The 24,297-nt window shown below is 42.7% G+C and overlaps 1 protein-coding gene across 8 annotated transcripts in view; it reads right to left on the reverse strand.

Annotated features, from left to right (window-relative positions):
- Positions 1 to 16,283, reverse strand: part of MON2 (MON2 homolog, regulator of endosome-to-Golgi trafficking) — a 163,172-nt gene extending 146,889 nt beyond the window's left edge. For 2 of the 8 annotated variants that reach the window (XM_039503322.1, XM_039503312.1), the window contains exons 1-3: positions 4,732 to 4,861; positions 3,081 to 3,164; positions 2,876 to 2,939 (exon numbers count right to left, since the gene is read on the reverse strand). In XM_039503322.1, coding sequence (XP_039359256.1) covers positions 2,876 to 2,939; positions 3,081 to 3,164; positions 4,732 to 4,845 — 262 coding nt within the window. In that variant the 5' untranslated portion in view covers positions 4,846 to 4,861. Of the gene's footprint in view, positions 1 to 2,875; positions 2,940 to 3,080; positions 3,165 to 4,552; positions 4,652 to 4,731; positions 4,862 to 15,989 lie in introns of those variants that run through there. The other 6 variants (XM_039503337.1, XM_039503359.1, XM_039503343.1 and 3 more) reach the window with 6 other exon arrangements.
- Positions 16,284 to 24,297: the final 8,014 nt, after the last annotated feature.

The following is a 24,297-nucleotide window of genomic DNA, read 5'->3' on the forward strand; positions in this document are numbered from 1 at the left end:
ATGGAAACATCTCAGACTACATTTTAAAGCTCCATCAACTCTGCAATGTATCTAGAAAGATGCTAAGAACATATTAAATCTCAGTATAGATAAAACCTGTTGTCTGTAAGGGCTATAGTTTAAGAGGCTGCAAAGAATGTCCAGAGTATAAACTAATACAATAATATTGGGTTAAGTCTGCAGCCAGACCGAAGTGCAACCTCCACTCATCTCAATGGAACACTACCTTCAAGGTTTAGTTACCATTATTTGGAGACCCATCTACACTACATATTGAACCTTGCTTGGCTTTAGCACAACAGTTTCCTGATGAAAGATGCAGCTCCAACCTTGTCATAATGTGTTTCAGTCTTATCGGTGAAGACAGGACTAAACTGCAGCATAACACTTGCATGTTATAACAAGATTCCCAGATAGCGTACTGACATTTAATCTCATCTACAAAGACACAAACAGTCAGGGAACCATCATGTCATAACACAGATACGGCAAAGTAGGGCAAATGAAAGAAAATAAAAATAAGTCTCTATTCAGAAAACCTTAAAGATTTTTGTCAATAATTCAAATACATTTTTATTGTATCTGCTTACGAGTAGCCCTATAACAACAAATCTGTGTCATTATTGGTGAAGGAAACAAATTATTGTAAACACATTTCATTTTTAACTTAAATAAAAAAAATTCATGAAATATGAAAAATACTTTGAGTGTTCCTTTAAAAAAAAAAGTGTCCAGATATACTCAGAATGCCATGACCTTTCACAATTCTTCAGTCTTGGAATGAAGATGAAAAATTTTACACCATTAACTAGTTTTTTTAAAATGTAAATTGTTTATGTAACTAATACTCTGCAGAATGTTGCTAGCTTTCCTAATGAGTAAATGGAGATTTCTCTTTTGTCTATTTGTCTTAAATTTGTGTCTTTTGATGCATAGCTGACGTTACCTGGCATAGTTTTCCCACTTATGTCAGCATTCATGACAGCAGTGAAAACAAAGAAAAAACAAACAAATAAAAGACACACATTAAAGTAAAATAGAGGGGAGGGACTGCTATTTCAAAACACTTCTAGGAATCTCCTCCTCAACAATATTTTTACATCTCTTAATATAGAAGTACCCATACATTGCACAGTCTTTTCTCAATCTTTCAAATTATTCTGTTGTGGGGATTTTGTTTAAGTACCGCTGTGCTAAACACTGGTGTATTAACGCAGGGAAATCCAAAAACTTTTGCCCTTCTGAGGGCTCTAATGGCAACATGCAAGAAACCAACAGATTACATGCAATTTAATAAAGTTGTAGAAAGCTGGGCAGATCATTTTAAGATTGCACAGTTGCAGCCCGCAGGGATTTCCAGTCCCAAAAGGCTATACTGCATCTCAGTATGAGCAACCTCTACCCAGATTAAGATGAAGCACTGGCTGTTGGGTACGTAGTTTCCACAGGCAAGACTCATTAGATAGATGGGCATATTGTACAATTCCCTGGGCAACAACTGGTGAGATGAACACGCACAGTGAGCAAGAGATATTGAGAGTCCTGAGAAGAGTTGTTAATATTTTTGTTACTTTTCTCTGCTCAATCAACAGTTCAGTAGGAGGAACCACTGAAAATTATCCCTGACCAAATTCTGCACCCCCACATGGTCTGCATACTTCTGTGCCCCTCACTCAGAAAAATGCAAAAGAAATCTACGGGGGACATGCACCTCTTCCCCGGCAGCATATCTGTTCCAGTATGCCTGGATCAGCCTCAGAGCCTCAAATCACTGCCAGGGGGATAGGGGGGAGGGAAGTGGCTGGGCGTAGGAGACATTGATCACAGTCAGGGTGCAGGGCTGGGCGTGCATGTGTGCCAACAAGCAAGAGAGACTCTGTCCCTCTCGCTTGCTACTGTGGCTCGCAGGGCGTGGAGTGGTAGGGCTTTTTATTATGCTGGAGGCAGAAATGTAGCTGCCTGCCTGCCTGCCTAGTAACATTGTTAATGTTCCTATTGTTAGATAACTGTTCCCATTCTCAGTCAGTTCCCCTAGGAGCATAAAACCTGTAAAAGTTTTAAGGCCCCTACATTGCCAGAGTCAGGTAAAGCCTTATAAATGACAGTAAGAGAATCAGCTAGGAAGATTTATGTGCTTTCTTCCCTTTTTCTGTGCCAAAGTGGCACAATGGGGTTAGATTACAGCTCAGGATTTAAAAAAGACTTTGAGGGCAAATGAAATGTTTACCAAGCAGTCAATAAAATGTCAGGACAATCAGAACCAAGCACTTCCCAAAGTTCCCAGCCAGGTCCAGGACAATGATTAGCAAAACTGTATGACTTCCACATGTGGAAGTCTGAGCAATCTTAAATGACATTCTACTCCCCCCCCCGCCCTCTCTTCTTCTCCTTCTGTTTGGTGTTCTGTAATGTAGTTTAAATGAAAATCCAGAATTATAACTGGAATGCAGGGTATTAGTTACCAAATGTTTGTAACTTAACCTTCATGTGTTTAGGAAATGCTGAATAGTTTGACTTTTTACTGTACTGAAGTATAAATAAGTTACCAAAACAACTGAAACCAGTGTGATTATATTGCATCATTTTAACAAAATATGCAGAATTTTTAATTTTTTGGCGCAGAATCCCAAGAGCAGAAAATTTTGAGCCCTTCACTAAACACAAATAGAGTAACAGAAGGAAATGCAAATATTCTACAAGATATTCCAACATTATTGTGTTGTTTCTTTTGCTGTGCCCCAAACAGTAGCATATTACTGATCCATGTGTTAAAAACCTGAAAGATGATTGTACATATCTGAAACATCTTTAAAAATGTTTTGCTTTCGGTGACCCAAATGCATCTCCCAATTGTATTGTTAATGTATATAATTACCTGCCAAAATATCGGTGTTTCTTGCAGCTATCGTTTTAACTTTTATTATTCCTGATTCAGCAGCCTATAAGAGATAACAATTAGTTCAGCAGCTAGTTTACATCTACATTATCTGAAAAGAAAGAGAAGTTATCTACGGTTAATAAAATTTTAACAGTACAAACATCAGTGCAGTTTTGTTGTATTCTCAGTATGTACAACCAATCTGACAGTGAGGGCTTTGTGCTTTCTGTAATTCTGCAGCCACAATCTCCATCTCTTTCCAGACAATTGTGATCAAGAACCTCAACTTTTAAAAAGAAAGTGAATTACTTTTCTGGTGTTCATGTTTATGAAGATAATCTCTGCCAAACACAAAACCTGTACAATGTAGACTTCCCAAGTCTTTGAACAGCATGTCACAATTGCTATGATGTATGAATTGCACCCATTTATCTCAGCTGAAACACTGACTCGTAAAGCCTAATAACGTAAACATCAGCAATTTTTTCACAGATTATTTTAGCAGTAGCATTCAGCTAACACACCTGTCCACTGCTGTTAGATGCAGTAGCTGATGTTGGAGAAGCAATGGGAAAACTGGCTGTTGTCAAATTTGAATCAGCTGACAAAACTTCCAGCTTTAACCCCAAAACAACCATGCAACATAGTTACAAGATCGGAGGGAAGTGTATATCAAAACATTCTGAAATGGCGATTTCTGCTGAACTTATTATCAAAACTAATCTACAAGAGATACTTCATCAAATTAGACTACTATTTTTCATCTTGAATTCAATATACATTTTAGTTTAATGTAATAATCAAACAAACATCTTTTAAGAAATACATGCATTTAAAATACAAAATTATAACAAATCGTGTTAAGGCCTACACTTATTATAATCTATTACAAGCATTTAAATTCAATTAATATTAAACAGTACGTTTGCTGCCAAAGTTTTAAAGTTAAACCAATGAACTCATGGACATCACTAACTAAGCACTAGAACCCAAATTTGCTGAAGCTGTAAACCAGCTTTTGACAGTCTTTTGCAGGTGCAGAGAAAATATTTTCTTCATTTCAGTTTATTCAACTAGTTCAGTTCAGTGACTAGTTCATTTAAAGTTGAGAAAACAACTGGCAGCTGAAAAAGTAGGAAAGCTTGGGTTTTTTCCCCTCTTTCAATCTATCCATAAACACTAGGTGTGAGAGGATGAGATCTACTTCTAAAGTCTCGAAGGACATGGTGATCAGAAATACTCAGTTCAATTCACTAAATTACAGATAATACTTCCTTTGTTTAAAAACATCAGTTTTAAATACAAAACATATTTTGATTAATCTTTTTCCCCCTTATGTATCCAGCACACAAGGTAGTTTTCTTTAAAAAAAAATTCAAATTGTTTGTGCATTTTTAATTTAATTCCAGTTCCATACAAATACACCTTGTGACAAATCACAGGTAAAAAAAAAATCTAGTAAATAAGAAATGCATTATTCACTATTTTATTACTTTATAATAAAAAGTGTACAAATTAATCTGAATAAATGTATATTGAGCTATATAACTGCTTAATGTTTACAGATATAGTACATGGGTGGCCAAACCACGGCTCGTGAGCTGCATGTAGCAATTTAATAGTTAAAATGCGGCTTGCAGAATTCCCCCTACGCCCTCCCCATTCTCTGCCTACCAGTCTTTGGGACAGGAGAGCTCAGGGTTTCTGCCCTGTGATGGGGGTCTAGGAGCTTAGATGACTGGTGCCTGCTCGGGGGGGGAGAGGGGGGAAGGAAGGGAGGGGAGCACAATGTAAAGGTTTGCCACCCCCCACAGCTTGAGTCATCCTCCCACAGGAACACCTTCCCCCCTTACCTTCAGCAGCTCCTCCCTGAAGCTCCCAGGTGTTAGCTCCATGTTGAGAAGCAACAGCAAACAGCTGGGAACTGCAGGGAGGAGCCACTGCTTTAGCTCCATGGAGAGAGGCATCAGCAAAAGCAGGTGTTCTCCTGCAGCTCCCAGCTTGCCAGCTCCCAGCTGCCATGCAGGGAGGGGCCCCAGCAGCATCATGTGACTGAGTGGGGCCAGCAAACACTAGCAAACATGGGGAGGGGGCGTGATTTTACATGCCCCTCCCATGCATCACCTCTGGCTTCTGCCCAAGGGCTTCAGCAGGACTGGGGCTGAAGTGTGAATTTGAGAGTTATTGTAATTAATTCAATAATATTACTGCAAACCTTCATATAACTGTGTGTATTTTATTTCTCAGACTAAACCTAAATTCTAAATACATGTCTTTAGCTTTCTACAAGTTTTGTCAATTAAATCCAGGTAAGGAAATGGTAGAACTATGCATCAAGCCTTATACTTTGTTAAATTTCAATTTACTCCTGAAAGTTTTGAGAATGAAAATAAGCTTCGCTGAACACCACTTTCCTATACTTCAAAAACTCATACCTGAACTGATGTACAGTAATGACCATAAACCAATGTGCAGATATAGTGTCTTGGTTAAAACCGCAGAGCACTGCATGTCTCTCATTTATTTTAACTTCATTTGCTGAAATGTTAACATTTTTCAGGAAGTCATCTCTGTTCTACTACAGTTCTAAAAGCTAGGCTAATTAGGAGTACCTTGCCACATCAGATTGTTTCTATTAATTAATATGAAGGATTTACTTGTCACAGTCTGACTTCAATTATCTTCAAACTAAACCTGATCACATCTTCTGGCAATTGATTTCTTTCCTGCCAGCAGTGAAAAACTCAATTTGAATCAAAGAAAAATGAAATCTGCCCGTGGATATAAGATGTTCACAGATGCTACCACACTCTGCTGGGAGAATGGAATAAACAACATTATAGTGTAATGCCCCTGAACTGGCTACACAGCTCTGCAATGTTTGTATAAAAATAGCAGATATTTCAGAATAAAACTAGATGAAAACAAAATATATATTGTTGAGACCAAAGCAAGATGTTTTACTGTCATTCTTAATATCAGAACACTTTATTTTTCCAATTCACAGAAATATAGTAAATTAGATGTTCATTTTAAAAAACTAAACAATGTCCAAACTAAGCAAACTGTCTACATTTATATTGTTACTACATGTGACAAACAAAAGAATATTGATATGTGAATATTTTATTGAAAAACTAACCATGTACTAAAAGTTTACAAAAAATTAAGTTCCTAGTGCTCTAATTCCAATTTATGAGTAAGTGTCCTATTCATAGGAAAGAAATTAATGTTTATTTTGCTAGCTATGACTTTGCTAACTATAATTATTTTATTATATATCCAGTATGTTTACAAATTAAACTAATTTTAAAGCATCATTGCTTGTTTCTTTTTAAAAATAAAAGATTATTTTTGATCAAAGTATGTCTTATTGACTGTATGCAGCATGATGCACAGCTTTAGTTTAAGTTACTTTGTTCTCTCTCCACCTAGTGGTTAAATAAACTTACCAGAAAATACAGAATTGAGTGTCTTTAATATGGAGAACATCAATATATGGTCCCAAATTATAAACAGGAAGTCTGGGTGATTAAAAATAGGAGGAAGAGGTAGTCCCTGGGCCACGGGCTCTGTTAAATGTGTGGTCCACACTATGAAAGAGTTTAATAACCTCTGATGGAGAGGACTGCCAGTACCACTGATAAAGTGGTGCAGTCAATAGCACAAACATGATCTTCCTCTACCAAACTCATTCAAACAGGGTAAAATATCAGGCTTTCAAGGTGGTAACTTAAGATGTTTATTGCTACAGATGTTTTGTAGCTTTGTGATAACTGCAAAATCCAAATAAGCATTTGTTGTTTAAGATTAATTCTATAGTACTGGTAGCCCACCTACCAAATTATTTGCTGCCAGATCATTCACTCTGATGGCACAAACTTAAATAATTACAAATAACATTGTCAGTCCATTGTGCATTAACACCACAACACTAGGGTTATGTCTATACTATGAAATTAGGTCGACTTTATAGAAGTCGATTTTTAGAAATCGATTTTAAACAGTCAATTGCATATGTCCACACTAAGCACATCAAGTCGGCGGAGTGCATCGTCACTACCGTGGCTAGCATCGACTTACACAGCGGGGCACTGTGAGTAGCTATCCCACAGTTCCCGCAGTCTCTGCTGCCCATTGGAATTCTGGGTTAAGCTCCCAAGGCCTGATGGGGCAAAAACATTGTCTCAGGTGGTTTCAGGTACATGTCGTCAGACAATCGTTTTGCACCTTTTTTCCTGGGTTACCCGTGCAGATGCCATACCACAGCAAGCTTGGAGCCCGCTCAGCTCATTGTCACCACTGCTGTTGTGAGCATTGTAAACATCTTGTGCATTATCCTGGAGTATATGTAGAACTAGGCTAAGAGACGCCAGCATGAAGATGATTTTGATGAGGACATGGACACAGACGTTCCTGAAAGCACAGGCTGTGGTAATTGGAATATCATGGTGGCACTGGGGCTGGTTGATACAGTGGAACGCCAATTCTGGGACAGACAAACAAGCATAGACTAGTGGGACCACATAGTGTTGCGGGTATGGGATGATTCACAGTGGCTGTGAAACTTTCGCATGCGTAAATCCACTTTCCTGGAACTCTATGAGTTACTTTCCCCCACCCTGAAGCACAGGAATACCAAAATGAGAGCTGCCCTGACAATTGAGAAGTGAGTGGCGATAGCCCTGTGGAAGCTTGCAACACCTGACTGCTACCGGTCAGTCGGGAATCAATTTGGAGTGGGAAAGTCTACTGTGGGGGTTGCTGAGAGCCAAGTAGCCAATGCAATCATTGATGTTCTGTTATCAAGGGTAGTGACTCTGGCAAACGTGCAGGTCATAGTGGATGGCTTTGCTGCAATGGGGTTCCTTAACTGTGGTGGGGCGATAGACGGAACGCATATCCCCATCTTGGCACCGGAGCACCTTGCCAACCAGTACGGAAACCGCAAGGGGTACTTCTCAACGGTGCTGCAAGCACTGATGGATCACAAGAGACGATTCACCGACATCAACGTGGGATGGCCGGGAAAAGTACATGACACTCACATCTTTAGGAACTCCAGGCTGTTTGAGCAGCTGCAAAAAGGGACTTACTTCCCAGACCACAAAATTACAGTTGGGGATGTTGAAATGCCTATAGTTATCCTTGGGGACCTAGCCTACCCCCTTGCTCCCAGGGCTCATGAAGCCTTACACAGGCAACCTGGACAGTAGTAAGGAGCAGCTTAACTATAGGCTGAGCAAGTGAAGAATGGTGGTAGAATGTGCATTTGGACATTTAAAAGCTTGTTGGCATTGTTTGCCGAGTAGGTCAGACCTCAGCACAACCAACATTCCCCTTGTTATCACTGTTTGCTGTGTGCTCCATAATATCTGTGAGAGTAAGGGGGACACGCTTATGGCAGGGTGGGAGGTTGAGGCAAATCGCCTGGCTGACAATTTTGAGCAGCCAGATACCAGAAGAGCACAGCAAGGCACACTGCGCATCAAAGAGGCTTTGAAAACCAGTTTCACGACTGGCCAGTCTTTGGTGTGACAGTTGTGTGTGTTTTTCCTTGATGCAAACCCACCCCCTTTGTTGATTTTAATTCCCTGTAAGCCAAGTCGCCCCTCCCCCTTCGAAATAAAGTAACTATTGTTTTGAAACCATGCATTCTTTATTAAGTAAAAAGAAAAAAAAGAACGTACAAGGTAGGCCAGGTGGGGTGGGGGAGGAGGGAAGGACAAGGCCACATTGTTTATTGTCGTCACCCTAACAATCAAACTGTTTGAATGACAGCCTTCTGTTGCTTGGGCCATCCTCTGGAGTGGAGTGGAGTGGCTGGGTGCCCGGAGCCTCACCCCCTGCATTCTTGGGCATTTGTTCTCCCAACAGACACTTCATCATATCCGTTTGCTCCCCCATTAGCCTCAGCATCGCCTCCTGCCTCCGCTCTTCGCGCTCACTTAATTCTCTCTTGGCCTCTGCCACTGAATGCACATGCATGAAGCTGTGTCCTATCAGTGCAGGAGGACTGCATGAGCTCAGAAAACATGTCATTGCAAGTGCAGTTTTTTTGCCTTCTAATCTGCGATAACCTCAGGGATGGAGATGATAGGGGGAGTGTAGAAACATTTGCACCTGGGGGGAGATAAAAAGGGAGAGTAAAATTTAAGATGATACATTTCTGAGAACAAAAGGGAGACTCTTTCACAGTGAATCAAGCAATTCGCAGCAGACAGCACATGTGCTTTAAGTACAAGGTCGAATTTTTCCTTTTATACTGAGCCCTGCCGGTATGGTGACACATCACACACACACACGGCTGGGCAACAGAACTCAGTTTCCGGACAGCCATAATAAGCCAAAGGATACGTGGGGTTGCTTTCATAACATGTGGGAATGTTTTCAAACTGCAACGCCCTCCTTTCCCAGAGCAAGCAATGGGTTGGTGTAGCGGAGTGGTCACCCGCTCCTGCTCTGAAGGGCTTGAAATGAGCCCTGGGAGAGGGCTGAGACTGCGAGAGGGCTGCTGCTAGGAAAGCAGCAAGCCTCGGCTGACTGGGGAAACAGCCCCAGCTGCGGCCAGGTCCCAATTAGGCCATAGCTGGCCTGTATAAAAAGGCCAGTGAGCCAGGAGCTGACAGTCTCTCACTGCTTTTAGAGAGAGAGAGGGGCATGGCTGCTGGGAAGTTCAGGGTACCTGGAGGAAGGTAGGGCTGGGGGAAGGCCAGAGGGGCTGGGGAGCTCCAGGCTGGCAAATCCCCAGGCTGCAGGGCCTTGTCCAAGGCCCCATAGAGGTACTGGGTTTACAGAAAGGCAGTAGGTCCAAAAAAACCCTTGCCTGTGATGAGTGGCTTATACTGCAGTCTGCCCCCAGGGCGCGGGGGCTAGTTGGTGGCTGGCAGTAGCCTACAACTGAGGCGAAGTGCAGATGGGGGGGTGGGGGTTCCCCAAAGAGGGGAGACCCTGAGAGTGAGGGGTTATTGCCAGGGGGCAGCACCCCAGATAACAGGGCACCGGAGTCCAGGGAGGGACGCGGGGGCCTAGTAACAGTGGGACACCAGCCTGCAGAGGGGGCTCCAAGGCTGGAAATGAGCTAATTCCCGAGACGACCAGCAGGAGGCGCCGCAGGGGTGAGTCCCACATCACTACAATTGGGTTTCACATTTAAAAGGAGGGGCTGCAGTTTTCGGGTGGATGTGCACCACACACCTACTCCCCCACCCCACTGCGTGGCTATTCTCTGGCATGATCCCTTCTTCCCTCCCCCCGCCGTGTGGCTATTCTCCGGGATGATCCCTTCACCCCTTCCCCTCCACCACGTGGCTATTCTCTGGAATGATCCCTTTTAGCCAAATGGAAACAGCCCAGCACGAACAGGGTCCTTTTACTTTTCCCTTACAAAAATTCCCCTGTTTCAACCAGGTGACCACGAACAATATCACTCTACTGAGGCTAATCCAGAAAGATATAGACCGAATGTTGCTTGAATGCGATCAAACCCCAGGACCATTCACTGTCATGCTTTGTGCTGCAATGATTCCAGAATACTTGCTACTGGCTTGGCGTGGTAAAGTGTCCTACCGTGGAAGATGAAATAAGGCAGCCCCGCCCCCAGAAACCTTCTGCAAAGACTTCCAGAGTACCTCCAGGAGAGCTTCCCGCTCCATCCCCAGACAAGTGAACAGACCTTTCCAGTGGCTGTACTGACCGCGAATGCATCCAGTTCTTCAGGGCAAATCAAACATTAAACACTATTGCTTTTACACCTTGTAGTGTAGTTACAAATGTGCACTCACCAGAGGCGTCTTCTCCAGCTTCAGGGTTGGGGATCCCGCCTTGGAAGGGTATTGGCTCCAGGGTGATGAAAAGTTCCTGGCTGCCGGGGAAAACGGGTTCACTGCTTGCCTACTGCGCAGTCTCCTTATCCCTGTTGCGTGAGACGACTCCTTGCAGGTGTCCACCGACAGTGGTGGGATAGTGGTAGGGTCTCTACCTAGAATGCCATGCAGCTGGTCATAGAAGCAGCATGTATGGGGCTCTGACCCGGAGTGACTGTTTGCCTCCTTTGTCTTTTGGTAGGCTTGCCTGAGCTCCTTAACTTTCACACAGCACTGCTGTGTCCCTGTTGTAGCCTCTGTCCAACATGCCCTATGAGATTTTGGCAAATATATTTGCATTTCTTCTTTTTGATTGGAGTTCGGCCTGCACAGATGCTTCTCCTCATACAGCAATCAGATCCAGTGTCTCCCTTTTGGTCCATGCTGGAGCTCGTTTGCGATTCTGGAGGGACTGCATGGTCACCTGTGCTCCTGAGCTCGCCACGCTGACCAAACAGGAAACGAAATTCAAAAGTTCCCGGGGCTTTTCCTGTGTACCTGGCTAGTGCATCGGAGGCTCAAAGTGCTGTCCAGAGCGGTCACAATGGAGCACTCTGGGATAGCTCCCGGATGCCAATACCGTCAATTTGTGTCCGCACTACCCTAAATTTGACCCAGCAAGGTGTTTAAATTGACTTAACGTGGCTAAATTCGACCTAACCCCATAGTGTAGATCAGGCCTAATAGGTTAAAATAGTAGTTAGCTGTGTTTTGTATTAATACCACCATGCAGTTCAATCCAAATTTAGAAGTTAAGCATTTACTTCCTGCCAAAAAAGGATAAAGACTACCAAGCCTACTACATTAAACAAAATAATTATTATAGCAAATGATAAACAAATATATTGTATATTGAAACAATTCAGGTTATTTAATGATATGAGTAGTAAACATGAGGATCAACTACTGCTCTACCATTAGTACTTTAACCATAAGCAAGTGGTTTAATCTTCCACTTTTGCACTGATTCTACCACACCAATTGTCAAGGACAATTTCTATAGTATAGAAATAGAATTCTGTAGTAAACTGGAGTAAATTCTGCATCAGTGTAATTAACTTTGTCTGCCAATAAAAACTGATGAGGCATTTTACAACTTTATGATAATCACATCACTCCTTCGCCTTAGAATACATTTTTCATTTTCAGAACACCTCTGTGTATAGTGTAAATCTATAGAGATACAAATAAGACTTGGATACCATTATATAACACAGCCAAAAGTGAAGAAAAACACAAGGGGTAGTCTGAATGTCAACTTCAATAGCAAATTGATGTTTTTTCCATTCAATTACAGCAGTGGGTCTCAAACTGTGGGTCCCCGTTTTAATGGGGTCTCAAGGGTTGGCGTTAGACTTGCTGGGACCCAGGGCCAAAGCCTAAGCGCTTCAGCCCTGGGTGGCAGGGCTCAGGTTACAGACCCTGGTACCTGGGGCTGAAGCCATGGGGCTTCAGCTTTGGCCCCTCCGTCTGGGGTAATGGGGCTTGGGCTTTGCCCACCCCCACCCCCCGTGCGGTGGGATTCGGGCGAGCTCCGGCTTCAGTCCCCCATCCTGGGGTCGTGTAGTAAATTTTGTTGTCAGAAGGGGGTCACAGTACAATGAAGTTTGAGAACCCCTGAATTACAGAAAGGTATAGCACATTAACTATACCCGAAATATTGCCAGCAATATATGCTCAAGACATTGGAATTTTTGTTTGTTTTTTGTAGGCTCCATTTTGCCCAGTATCAAATGTCATTGTAAGTGACATCACCTAGTAAATCACAGGTACACCTCTATTGGTCTCCTACCAGAACATATTAGCCTAGGATAAAGGATAATGATGCTGGCTGAACTGCTGGAGCTTCAGGATACATGCTCTTACATATGCTGTGAAAAAGCATCTAAGACTTTGGGGCGGGGCAAGGCAGGGCAGGAAAGAGGGGAGAGATGAAGAGTATGTTTCATGATTTCTCTCCTCCTCATGCCACAGATATTCATAATTGAAACAATTCCAAGGTTTTCTCAACCTCACAGATTAACCAAACACAATGGCTTCTCTAAGGTAATATCTTTTATTGGACCGACTTCTGTTGGTGAAAAAGACATGCTTTTGAGCTACACAGAGCTCTTCTTCAGATCTGGGAAAGGTACTCGTAGGGTAATGTCTACATTGCAATTAAAATCCCATAGCTGGCCCGTACCAGTTGACTGGGCTCATGGGGCTTGGGGTAAGGAGCTGTTTAACTGCAGTCCAGATGTTTGGACTCGGGCCAAAGCCTGGGCTCTAGAACCCTGTGAGGTGGGAGAGTCCCAGAACTTGGGCCACAGCCCAAGCCTGAACATCTACACTGCAATTAAACACCCCCTTAGCCTGAGCAAGCTGACACAAGCCATCCGCGGGTTTTTAATTGCAGCGTAGACATACGCATAGCATCAAAACTAAATACAATGTGGAATAGATTATTGAACATAAGTAGTTAAAACATGGAGGGAGGCAGGGACGGATAGCTCAGTGGTTTGAGCATTGGCCTGCTAAACCCAGGGTTGTGAGTTCAATCCTTGAGGGGGGTACTTAGGGATCGGGGGCAAAAATCAGTACTTGGTCCTGCTAATGAAGGCAGGGGGCTGGACTCAATGACCTTTCAGGGTCCTTCCAGCTCTATGAGATAAGTTAGGTATATTTCCATTATTATAAGAGACACAGGTTGGGTGATGTATGTACAATCTTTTACTGGAGCCAACTTATGTTGGTGAGAGACAAGCCAGCCTGAAGAAGAGCTGTGTGGCTCAAAAGCTTGTCTCTTTCATCAACAGAAGTTGGCCCAATAAAAGATATTACCTCACCCACCTTGTCTCTGTAATATGCTGGGACTACACTGCATATACGTATTCTAAGAGACCATTCAAGGTGAAGTGACAACCACAATGCAAAACATATTTGCTCACATATTATTTCTCAAGTAAAACAGTATATCATACAATTTTTTCTACAACCTAGATTCACATGCAACATTTTATATGTCGGGGTATTACTCTAAGTCAGACAAAGATTAATTTTCAGACAAAATGTTTAATGATTAGCTCTGCTTCATTCACTAAGCCAGAGGTCCTCAAACTGTGGGTCGAGCCCCCAAAGTGGAACATGACCCCATTTTAATGGGGTCACCAGGGCTGGCTTAGACTTGCTGGGGCCCAGGGCCAAAGCCCAAGCCTAAGGGCTTCAGCCCTGGGCAGCAGGGCTAAGGTTACAGACCCCCTACCTGGGGCTGAAGCCCTCGGGCTTCAGCTTTGGCCTTCCGGCCTGGGGCAGGGAGGCAGAGCCGTAAGAAGGAATTTTTGCGCCCGAGGCAATGGCTGGCTCCATGCTCTTTGGCGGCAATTCGGCAATGGGTCCCTCAGTCCCTCTCGGAGAGAAGGACCCACCGCCGAATTGCCGCAGAAGAATGAATGAAGCGGTGGTGGCAATTCAGCGGCAGATCCTTCCCTCCGAGAGGGACTGACGGACCCGCCACCAAATTACCACCAATTGTGGCTCCCCCCGCCCCACTTGGGCGGTAGAGCTGTGCCCCTCCGCTTTGCGTGCCCGAGGCAAGTGCCTCACTCACCTTGCCATTGTTACAGCACTGTGGGGGGCTTTGGCTTTGCCTCTGCCTGCCCCCAGGGTGGCGGCGCTTGGGAAGGCTCAGGCTTCAGTCCCCCTTTCTGGGGTCCTGTAGTAATTTTTATTGTCAGAAAGGAGTCACAGTGCAATGAAGTTTGAGAACCCCTGCACTAAGCACTTTACAATGAGAATGAAAAACTGTTATGACATGGTATTATCTGAGATATATGAGCGTGTGATTAGAGACTACATCATTCTACATATGCAAAATAAAGCAGAGTTAAAGGGACACTCTCAATGTAAAATGTAGTCAAAAGAAATAAGTTGTTTCAGGTAACACAAACTTTAAGTTTTTGTGGTTTTACAATCATTTTTACAGTTTTAAGTGTGTTTTTCCTCCTCTTGTTTGTGTGTGAAAAACCCACAAAAAATTGGACGTGAGATACTACCAAGGTGAAAAAAGGAAAACTAACTACACACGACATATTGTTAAATGAATAAAATAATCAAAAAAGGAAAATCCTCTCTCTTTCGGCAATAGTAATCTTGACACTTTAAGAAAAGAGGTTAAAAATTCAGACAAGTGTGATTTTGAAGTTGATATTGATCTAAGACTGCATTTGCAACCTTAATTTTGATTTCAGAACTTATAATAATAAATTTGGTTCTTAACAGACATTTCATTAATAAAAAAAAATTTTTTTTAAAGAAAATAAGTTCTTTCACCTGAAATCAAAACAACCTGTTGACATGCAAAGCTCATGCCCAAAGAAAGAGTTCATGAAGAACTCTGATTCACTTAGTGTGCACCTTGCATGATGGATAACTTTAGAATCACTGAAATCTTTGTCAGCAGGTAAACAAGATACACTGAATTTGAAGACCTTCATTTGAGAGATGTACACATCCACTCCATAGGTAACACCTCAGTTCCACAACCAGATCTGCTAATTTGGAACCCTGTACATATATGAAACCTCACTGAAGTCAATAGGGTGCCATGCAAGCGAAGGGATCTGTCCGCACAGAACCAGGGCTAAATTAGCAATATACACCTAATGCAACCTATCTTCCCTTTCTTTTTATCATTGGCTGACTACTGTTAAAAATACTGCTATTGTTAAACATTTACAAAATATGTGCAAAGCCTCATAACTCAGCCAAGCTTCGAGCAAATTTCATCAGATCATTCAGAGTTACTTCTCCTTTCTAAGGGTTATTTTCCTGCTAAATTTCATCTTTCAACCCGCACCTGAAAAGCCCGTAAGACTGGGGGGACGGGACGGGACGGGACGGACAAGCAGTGTTTTATAGCACACTGCCTGAGCTCAGCCTGCTGAACTAGTCGGAACGCAACTCTCCCCCCCCCAACATCCATCTCTGGGCAGAGACTAGGCTTGAAAAGTTCCAAGTCCAACCCGAAGCGCCAGAGCTTCCTGGTGGTTATAAACCCGGGCAAAAACAGAACCAAGTTGTCAGCAACACAGCCCGGGTTCCCAGCCCGCACCCGGCAGCTGCCCAGCGCAGGCGGGCTCCGCACACCGAGCGCAGCCCGGGCCCTCCCAGGCGCCGGCCTTGCTCTCAGGGGGCCCCCAGGGCAGGGGGTGAGACGGGGACGCTGCCCCACCCCCTTCTGGCCCTGGCCCGCCCCAGCCCCTCACCTCCTTGACGGGGGGGAATTTCTTGCGGCACTCCAGGCTCAGGCCCCGCAGGTCTCCCTGCGTGTTTTCCAGCAGCTTCTTCACGGCCTCGGGGCTGCTGGTCCCGGACATGGCGCCGCCGGCCCGGGCTGAGGTGGCGAGGGCGGCAGCTGCGGAAGGACGCGCCGGGACAGCGGCCGGACACGTCTGCGCGAAAGCGCCGGAAACCTCCCGCCTCGGTCCCCTCCCGCTCCCACAATCCCGGGCGGCGCCGCCGCCGCGTCAGCCCCACCTCCGCACGCAGGGCCCGGGGGCGGGGATCGCCGGCGGGTGTGAACCTGCCCGGGGAGAGGCGCCGCCCCCGCGTCTCTCTAGGCGGCGAGTAACCGGCCGGCGAGGTGCTTGGGGGCCGCCCCCGGCGGGCTCGGGAGTTAGAAGTGACACCTCGCGCCTTTCGTCAGCCTGTCGCCGGGGAGACGGTGCCTGCTGACAGAGCGGCTCCCACAGTAACACACCTACCACCCAGTGGCGGGTTAGCCCGCGGGCCCCCTGCCCCAGGACCCGGAACAATGGGCGCTCCTGCCGCGGGGGCTGCAGGTGACAAGGCTGGGGAGGGGCGCGGGGGCTCTGCAGCCACACAAGCGAGGGAATTAAAAGTTGAGGTGTCGGCCACTGCGCGCTTGAGACACTTTCTGTTCTTCCAGCCTCGCTAGACCCACCCGCTCTACAGCGCACCGCAGCCCCAGCTCTGCCCCATTAGCCAGATATCAGACTTCCAGCTCCCCTCCCCCAAACATGAGCCGCTTTGGTTTTCCAGAGCAAGGCGGAGTGCAGAGTATGAGGAAGGTTGGGTCTGTTTATGGTGCTGAGTGATTTGGGGAAAGGCTGGTTGGTATCTACTGGGGCAAAATTATGGTTGTGTGGTGGATATTTTAGTGATAATATGGTCTCTGGGAGAAGCAGTAGAAGGCAGATACTGTTATATTCCTTTTTCATGGCGTTGTGTTTTGTATTGTAGATATGTTATATGTGCAACCTTAAGTCTTACTTTTTGCACCATTAATTTCCTTTTTTTTTAAAAGGTTGCCAACACACGAGTGCCTAGTTTCACAAAAGAACAGGATCTTTGTGAAAGTGCACAGGCCAGTTCTGCTCTGAGGCAGCTGGGCACATTTTATGAAAAACAAGATATTCATGAAATTGCCTAGCCAGCTCAGGAGTTCTATTTTCATGAAGAGGTACTTTCACAAAGAGCCTTTTCTTTTTTAAATTAGCCTGTGTTTCGTTGAGGATCTTCTTCTGTAACACCACACAAATGCTACTAGGCTAGAAAATCCTCTTCTCTACTGTTTTAAGCTCCAGTTTTGTGGAAAGCGCATTACTGGGGGCATGTGACAGTAAGTAGTACTGTATTGCTCTCAAAGTATTCAAAAGTAGAGATGGTCAACATTTTATGAAACAAACTGTTCATTTTCCTTTGCTATTGATGAGACATTTCACTTTCCTTTGCAAAACTGAAACTTTTCCTTTCTGAATTTTTCATGTTGCTAACTTTTTTCCATGATCTCTATTAATTAAACATTGTGCATAAGAAATCAATTATAATGTATTGCTAATTAAGAAAGGATCTCTGACACAGCAATGGCTCCTTTCACAAAGAATGGGATCTGCTTCTGAGTCAGTTGGGATCTTTCACAAAGACCCTATTCATTAAAGTAGCAATTGAGTATTTTCACAAAGACTAGGAGCTTCTGTGCTGAGCCAGCTAAATGGCTTCACAAAAAACAGGATACTCTAGTCTACACAGTAGGTAGTGCTTTGTGAAAGATGATGTTCTCCATGAAACTGTTTAGCCAGTTCAGGAGTGAGCTCCTGAACACACTTTAGCTTCACTCCTGAACCAGCTGAACTTTTCCGTAGAGGTCTTGGCCTTCAAACCAGCTGCTACTTCACAGTTAGCTATTTGTGATGCATAAGCATCCAGTTGTGACAAGGAACACTAATTTTCTTTTTCTTTTGTTAATTAACAAAATAATTACATAATCCCAGAGAGCCCACTAAAGTCTCATTGCATACATATTTTTACTTTCTGTGGTCTGTAGCCTTCAAGATAGAGGGGCCTGAAAAATCATGAGACTTAAGAACTGCCCCCAAAAATGTTTACTAATTGATAATTTGGAAACAAAGTAACCAATTTTCTTGAAACTCCTCTGAAAATTCAAGCTTTACTCAAAGATTGTGCGGAAAATTTTGAGACAAACTCTGGTTTTCATACAAAACAAAGAAGATGAATTTCCACTTGAAGTGTGAAACAGAACACAGCACTGTGTCATGGCAATGGCTCTCCCATAATTCATTTTCTCTTGTTTACTTTCATGAGTATTTTACACCCAAACATAAAAAGGTATCTCTCACAAATTGGCATTCCCTTTTTCCCTTCTTTTTCCTATAGAAACATGTTAACCAAATAGTACATAGTAAAAAAATTGAGACTAATGCAATAGTCTTCCCTGCAATCTTACCCGATGCTTGAAATTGGTGTTTGGACTAACAATACTGACTTAAAAACCAAAAATCTCAATATGCACTGTAGAGGTCAAAAGCTGACAAGTCACTTTAAAGAGAATGATTTATATATTTAATGTTCAGCAAAAGGTTTTGCTGTATATCATTTGAGATATGCTGAATCATGTGGCTATTAATTTAAAAATTGTACATGTTGAAAAATGAAGACATTAAAGTGAATTTTACCATTGACTTCAATGGGAGCAAGATATCATCCTTTGAGTTTTAAAATGTTTAGTTTCAGGGTGGGGCAAGATTTCAACCATAGTATTTCACTAAACTGAGAGATTGGATACCATAACAACATGAAAGCATCAGATACCATATATACTCGTTCATAAGCTAAATATTTTTGGTAAAAAAGTGACGCATCAGAGAGCAGGGGTCGGCTTATAAACGGGTCTACACCAAAATTTGATTTTAAACTCTATGGAATCATTGCATTGACTATCTAATACATTGTCATTTTGTTTACCTGGAGCGTCTGCAGGCATGGAGCCCCTCAGCAGCCTGTGGCCGCGGTTCGCCATTCCCAGCCAATGGGAGCTGCGGGAAGTCCCAATGCGCCAGCTGCTTACCCTGACAGCCAGGAGCCAAAGTTTGCCAACCCCTGAAATATAGGGTTGGCTTAGGTAAAAATAGCAAAAACTGTATGACCTTTCCATAACTATCTGGGGGGAGGGCGTCAGCTTATAAACAAACAGGCTAATGAACAAGTGTGTATGGTACCTAGTTCTAAGGCCCTAATCCAGTATGCTTAATTATAAACAAGAGGAGCCCTATTGACTTCTGTAAGTCTTAACTAAATAGTTTCTAAAGATCTTTTTTGCATAAACTATTACATCCTGCTATTTAGTCTTTATGGTAATTTACAGACCAATCCCAAATTATATGCTCACAGGAGAACACAGATGACTTCCTTACAGAGAATGAGGAAATAATTGTAATACAATTTATGACTACAGTCAAGTATTTCTGATAGTTAGCTTTCTTAATTATTTACTTCCGTTTTTCTTTTTCATACTTGTGCATTTATTTGTTTTGGAAACAAACCCCAAATCAGCAACGACTACATATATGCTTAACTTTAAGTACACAAGTATTCCCACCTTTTTAAATATTGCATAAAGACAATAACAGCATTTAGGAACAGTAATTATAAATATCTTGTATCAGAGGGGTAGCCGTGTTAGTCTGGATCTGTAAAAGCAGCAAAGAGCCCTGTGGCACCTTATAGACTAACAGACATTTTGGAGCATGAGCTTTTATGGGTGAAGTGGGTATTCACCCATGAAAGCTCGTGCTCCAAAACGTCTGTTAGTCTATAAGGTACCACAGGACTCTTTGCTGCTTTTATAAATATCTTGGAATGTAAAATATTTGATTCTAAGATAGTTCCTTGCAGTTTGGCTGTTGTGTGTGTTACAGTACAGATAGTTATTTCTATAGATTACAACTTATAAATCAAAGGCAGACTAGTTCATGATGTTTATAGTGTCAGTCACATTATCTCTTGTGCTACAGTACCTGTCACTCAGCTGTTTTTTCTAGGTACATAGTAGTATAGAATCAGAAGCAGGCCATAGGCCCTTAATTTCTGAAATGACTTAATGACAACCCCACCATATCAAGCCAATGGAAATTTTCCAAAATAATTTGTTATTTTTGGTTTACACCCCTCCCCGACCCGTGACACTGATTGACCAGCTCAGTTTGGAGTAATAGGTCATTTCACATGTGTGAGAGTTTCAAAGAAATGTTAAGTGTATTAATATGCATGAACCAATTCACTTGTTAGACTAGAACAAAGGGGGATGTTATCACATTACATTTACATGGCATATGGCCCAGTAATTACATTTGCTATAAATTCATGAAAACTAGGGAATGTTAATGGCATTGTCTTCACTTATCTATATTCTGTTTTCTGCTATCAGATTACATGTAGTTACATTATGTATCCCTGTAATTAGATAATCTTAGATCACAGGTGCATTAATATTAGGATGAGAATTTACTTACTGTGTAAGAACTTCATGAAAACTAGTGAAAGATGGTCCGGATTGCTGTAACTAAATGCATTCTGTATGTATCTGTAATTTAATTGCCCATCTAATGGGACTGGAGCCTTGGAACTGCAAATGAAGATGCATGCCAACTTCAAAGTATGAGAAATTTACAGACCCCTGCTGTGATGGGAACACTTGACAAACTGCTTTGCAGGGAAAACAGCTATAAAAATAAACCCTGGGAGCAATTCTGTATCTCTGAACTGATGGGTTCTGACAGGGGGAATCCTGAGTGATTGGACAGAGGAATCCCTGAGAGACTTACAGAGAACTAGCAGATACTACATCTCTATCATTTGGACTACAAACTTAGACTCACCCGTAATGTATTTTACCTTCCATAACTTCTCAATAACTCTCATGTCTTTTTCCTAGCTAATAAATCTTTGATTACTAGATAAATTGGGCACAGCATTGTCTTTGGTGAGATCAAGAGTATCCATTAACCTGGGGTAAGTGACTGGCCCCTAGGGGTCGGGAGTAACCTAACGTGTGGTGAATTTTGGTTTTAATAACCTTTCATCACAAAGTCTACTTTGGGTGGTAAAGTAGGGGCTGAAGAGCTTAAGGGTACTGTCTTTGGCTCCATGGTAAGACTAATATAGTAGTCTAGGAGTGCACATTTGTTACTGGCTTGGTGAAATCTAATTATAGAATATACCACCAGTTTGAGGTATTTGCCCTGTTTTCTGACAGTCTTAACTGAGATTGGCACTTACTGCTATGAACCATTCCAGACAGCATGACACCCCTATGCACAGAAACCTCCTCTCCAAACCTATTGCTAATATGGGGTGAGAGGAGGGGAACCTGAACAGCTAAAAAGGTTTCCTCTTTACCCCCAGAAAGGGTAGTAGGCTATTCCCAAATACAAAAATGGCCATTATTCCTGACTCCTTAAAATGTATATGGCCATCCAACTTTTGCTTAAATTCCTGAGAGCTACTTGACTACATTTAATATAATGCTTCTTTAAGTTCTTATTCCCTCTTTAGTCGTGGTTTGCCAACCAAGTATATCAAGCTTACTTTTGTAACATCTCTTAGCTCATTTTAAATACTTCAGACATGTCATTTAATTTTAAATCATCCTCTTTCAAGACTAAATCTCAGATTTTGTTAGTTTCCTCACATCCATAAAAATTGACAAAACTTTAACTATAGCTGCTTTAGTGCTGCATCTAAAATACAAGTCCATCCATTCCAGTTAGCACTGTATTTGTCCTATGCCGTACTTTCTACAGCTTGAAGATAGATGCAATTAACTCTGGTGACTAAAACTGGACATTACATTCCAAATGCATCTAACAAGTGGGCTAAATGATATTCTGGGTAAGAACATAAGAGCATGTAAGAACTGGCATACTGGGCTACACCATCGTCCATCTTAGCAAGTATCTGTCTCCAACAATGGCCCATACCAGAGCTTCAGGAGGAAAGTACAGAGCAGGGCAATTTTGGAATGCTCTACCCGTCTTCCGCTCTCAGTTTCTGGTAGTCAGAGGTTTGGTTTCGCCCCAACCATAGGGTTCTGTCCTGACCATTTTGGCTAATAGCATTGATGGACCTTTCTTCCAGGAAGTTATCCTGTTCTTTTTTGAACCCAGCTATCACAACATCCCATGGCAATGAGTTGCACAAGTTTGTTGTGCACTGTGTGCAAGAGTACTTCCTCTGATTTGTATTATACCTGTTGTCGATTAATTTCATCAGGTGACCCCTGGTTTTGTATTGTGTGAAAGGGTAAATAACACTTATCTATTTACTTTTTCCACACCGTTCATGATTTTATAGACCTTTATTGCAGGGGTTCCCAAACTCCCCCCCCCCCCCGAGGCCCATCTGTGCAGCTGCAATAGGCACTGTGGCCCACTGTTAACAGTTCTTGAGGAAAATTATTAATTTTAATTATTACATACATATAAACTATAATACAGTAAATAATATACGTTTCCTTTTCATTTTAATGTGAACAATTGAAATGATAGAAAGTCCTAGCAATATGCACTCAAAGAAATGCTTCAAGATCTTTGAAACCAAATAGTTTTAGTAAAATTACACTTTAAAAAAATGTTGAGAGCAAAATTGGGTATTCAAATATGGAAAACACAATTTTGTTTAAAAGTGAACTATAAGCAATACAAGAATGTAACAAAATTGCTAAAAAAAGTGTTATTACTTGAGTTAAAAAATATTTTCCACCTTTGAAAACTATATTATGTATTCAATTTTTTTAGTGTAAAATCTGAATTTCTGTGCTGTGTAAGTAAAGACCCAACCCTATTCTCTACTAATTAGAAAAGAATCAAATATTGTACGTAAAATATAAAATCACTTGCAGACCAGGCATCTTCTTAATTGGATGGATGTACCTGCTTCTCATTGCGCAGTTTTTCCAGCTGGGGACATATGTTAGTTAGGCTCAACCTGATTTCATCTTCAATTTTCAGCTCAATTCTCTCACACTAGAAGGAACATAATTTCTCTCATTCTTCCATAGCTGTGTTGTCTGTGCAGTGTTAACAGGCATAAAACACATGATTTTGTCATTAGAGTCTGCAGATATGACTGAAAACACAACAGGAGCAGACCTGTTGAGTAAGGGCTTGTCTACACATGGAATTATTCCAGAATAGTTTTGGAAAAAGGGAATAGCTATTCTGCTTTATATTCACACTCTACCTTATTCCAGAGGCTACGGTTTAGTCACAGGTATTTTTTTAGTAAAAGTCATGGACAGATCACAGGCAATAAACAAAAATTCATGACCCATGACCTGTACTATAAATACCCCTGACTAACTCTTAGGTTCTCTGGTGGGCTCCCAGGCACTGTAGGTGCTTGGCGAGGGGCCTCCAGGGTGTTGCTGCTGCCCTGGGGAGGAGGGTCCAGGGGTGCCACTGCTGCTCCAGGGGGGCAGTCGGGGACTCTGCTGCAGCTTAGGGGGGTGGAACGGCCCAAGGCCCCACTGTAGCTCCAGGCCTGTGCTTGGGACTGTTGCTGCTCCAGTGGCACCAAGGGCCAGATGCCTGGGGCTGCCCAAGCAGCAGCCAGTGCAGCTGGCCCTGGGGCCATCCCAGCTCCTCGGGTGATGCGGGGGATCAGCCACACTGGCTGCTGCAGAAGTCACAGAGGTCCCAAAAAGTCACTGAATTCATGACTTCCATGACCTCTGTGAAAGACGCACAGCCTTAATTATGGCCCTAGCCAAGACTGGAATCTCTTTGTCCTAGGCACTGTACAGCCACATAGTAAAAGACATCCTTGCCCCAAGGAGTTTACAGTATAAATAGACAAGTTGGGCAAAGGAAGGATTTTTATCCTGATGGGTGGTTAACAAAGGCCCAGAGAGAATAAGTTATTTAACCACAGGACAAGCCTTCCTCTCTGTTTTGACAGCGGCCTTGTCTAAATGGAGAAGTGGCACCTGTTTGACTTAAATCAGTTTTAACAAATTTTTTTTAACCAATTTGACCTGGTGCAAGTCCCTGTGTGGACATTCTTAGAAGTGGCTTATTTTGGTTCAATCTAAGACTGTTCCCAATCAAATTAACCTAAACCAAAATAAATCTGGTTTAAACCTAAAATAAGAGTGTCCACTCAACCTCTTGCACTCATTTAACTAAATCAGTTTAAAATCATATCTTAAGTTAAAGTAGTGGGACTTTCTTGTCTAAAGTAGTAGACAAGTCCATG

This window comes from Mauremys reevesii, linkage group 1 (genome assembly GCF_016161935.1).
Source record: "Mauremys reevesii isolate NIE-2019 linkage group 1, ASM1616193v1, whole genome shotgun sequence".
In the NCBI taxonomy this organism is placed as follows: Eukaryota; Metazoa; Chordata; order Testudines; family Geoemydidae; genus Mauremys; species Mauremys reevesii.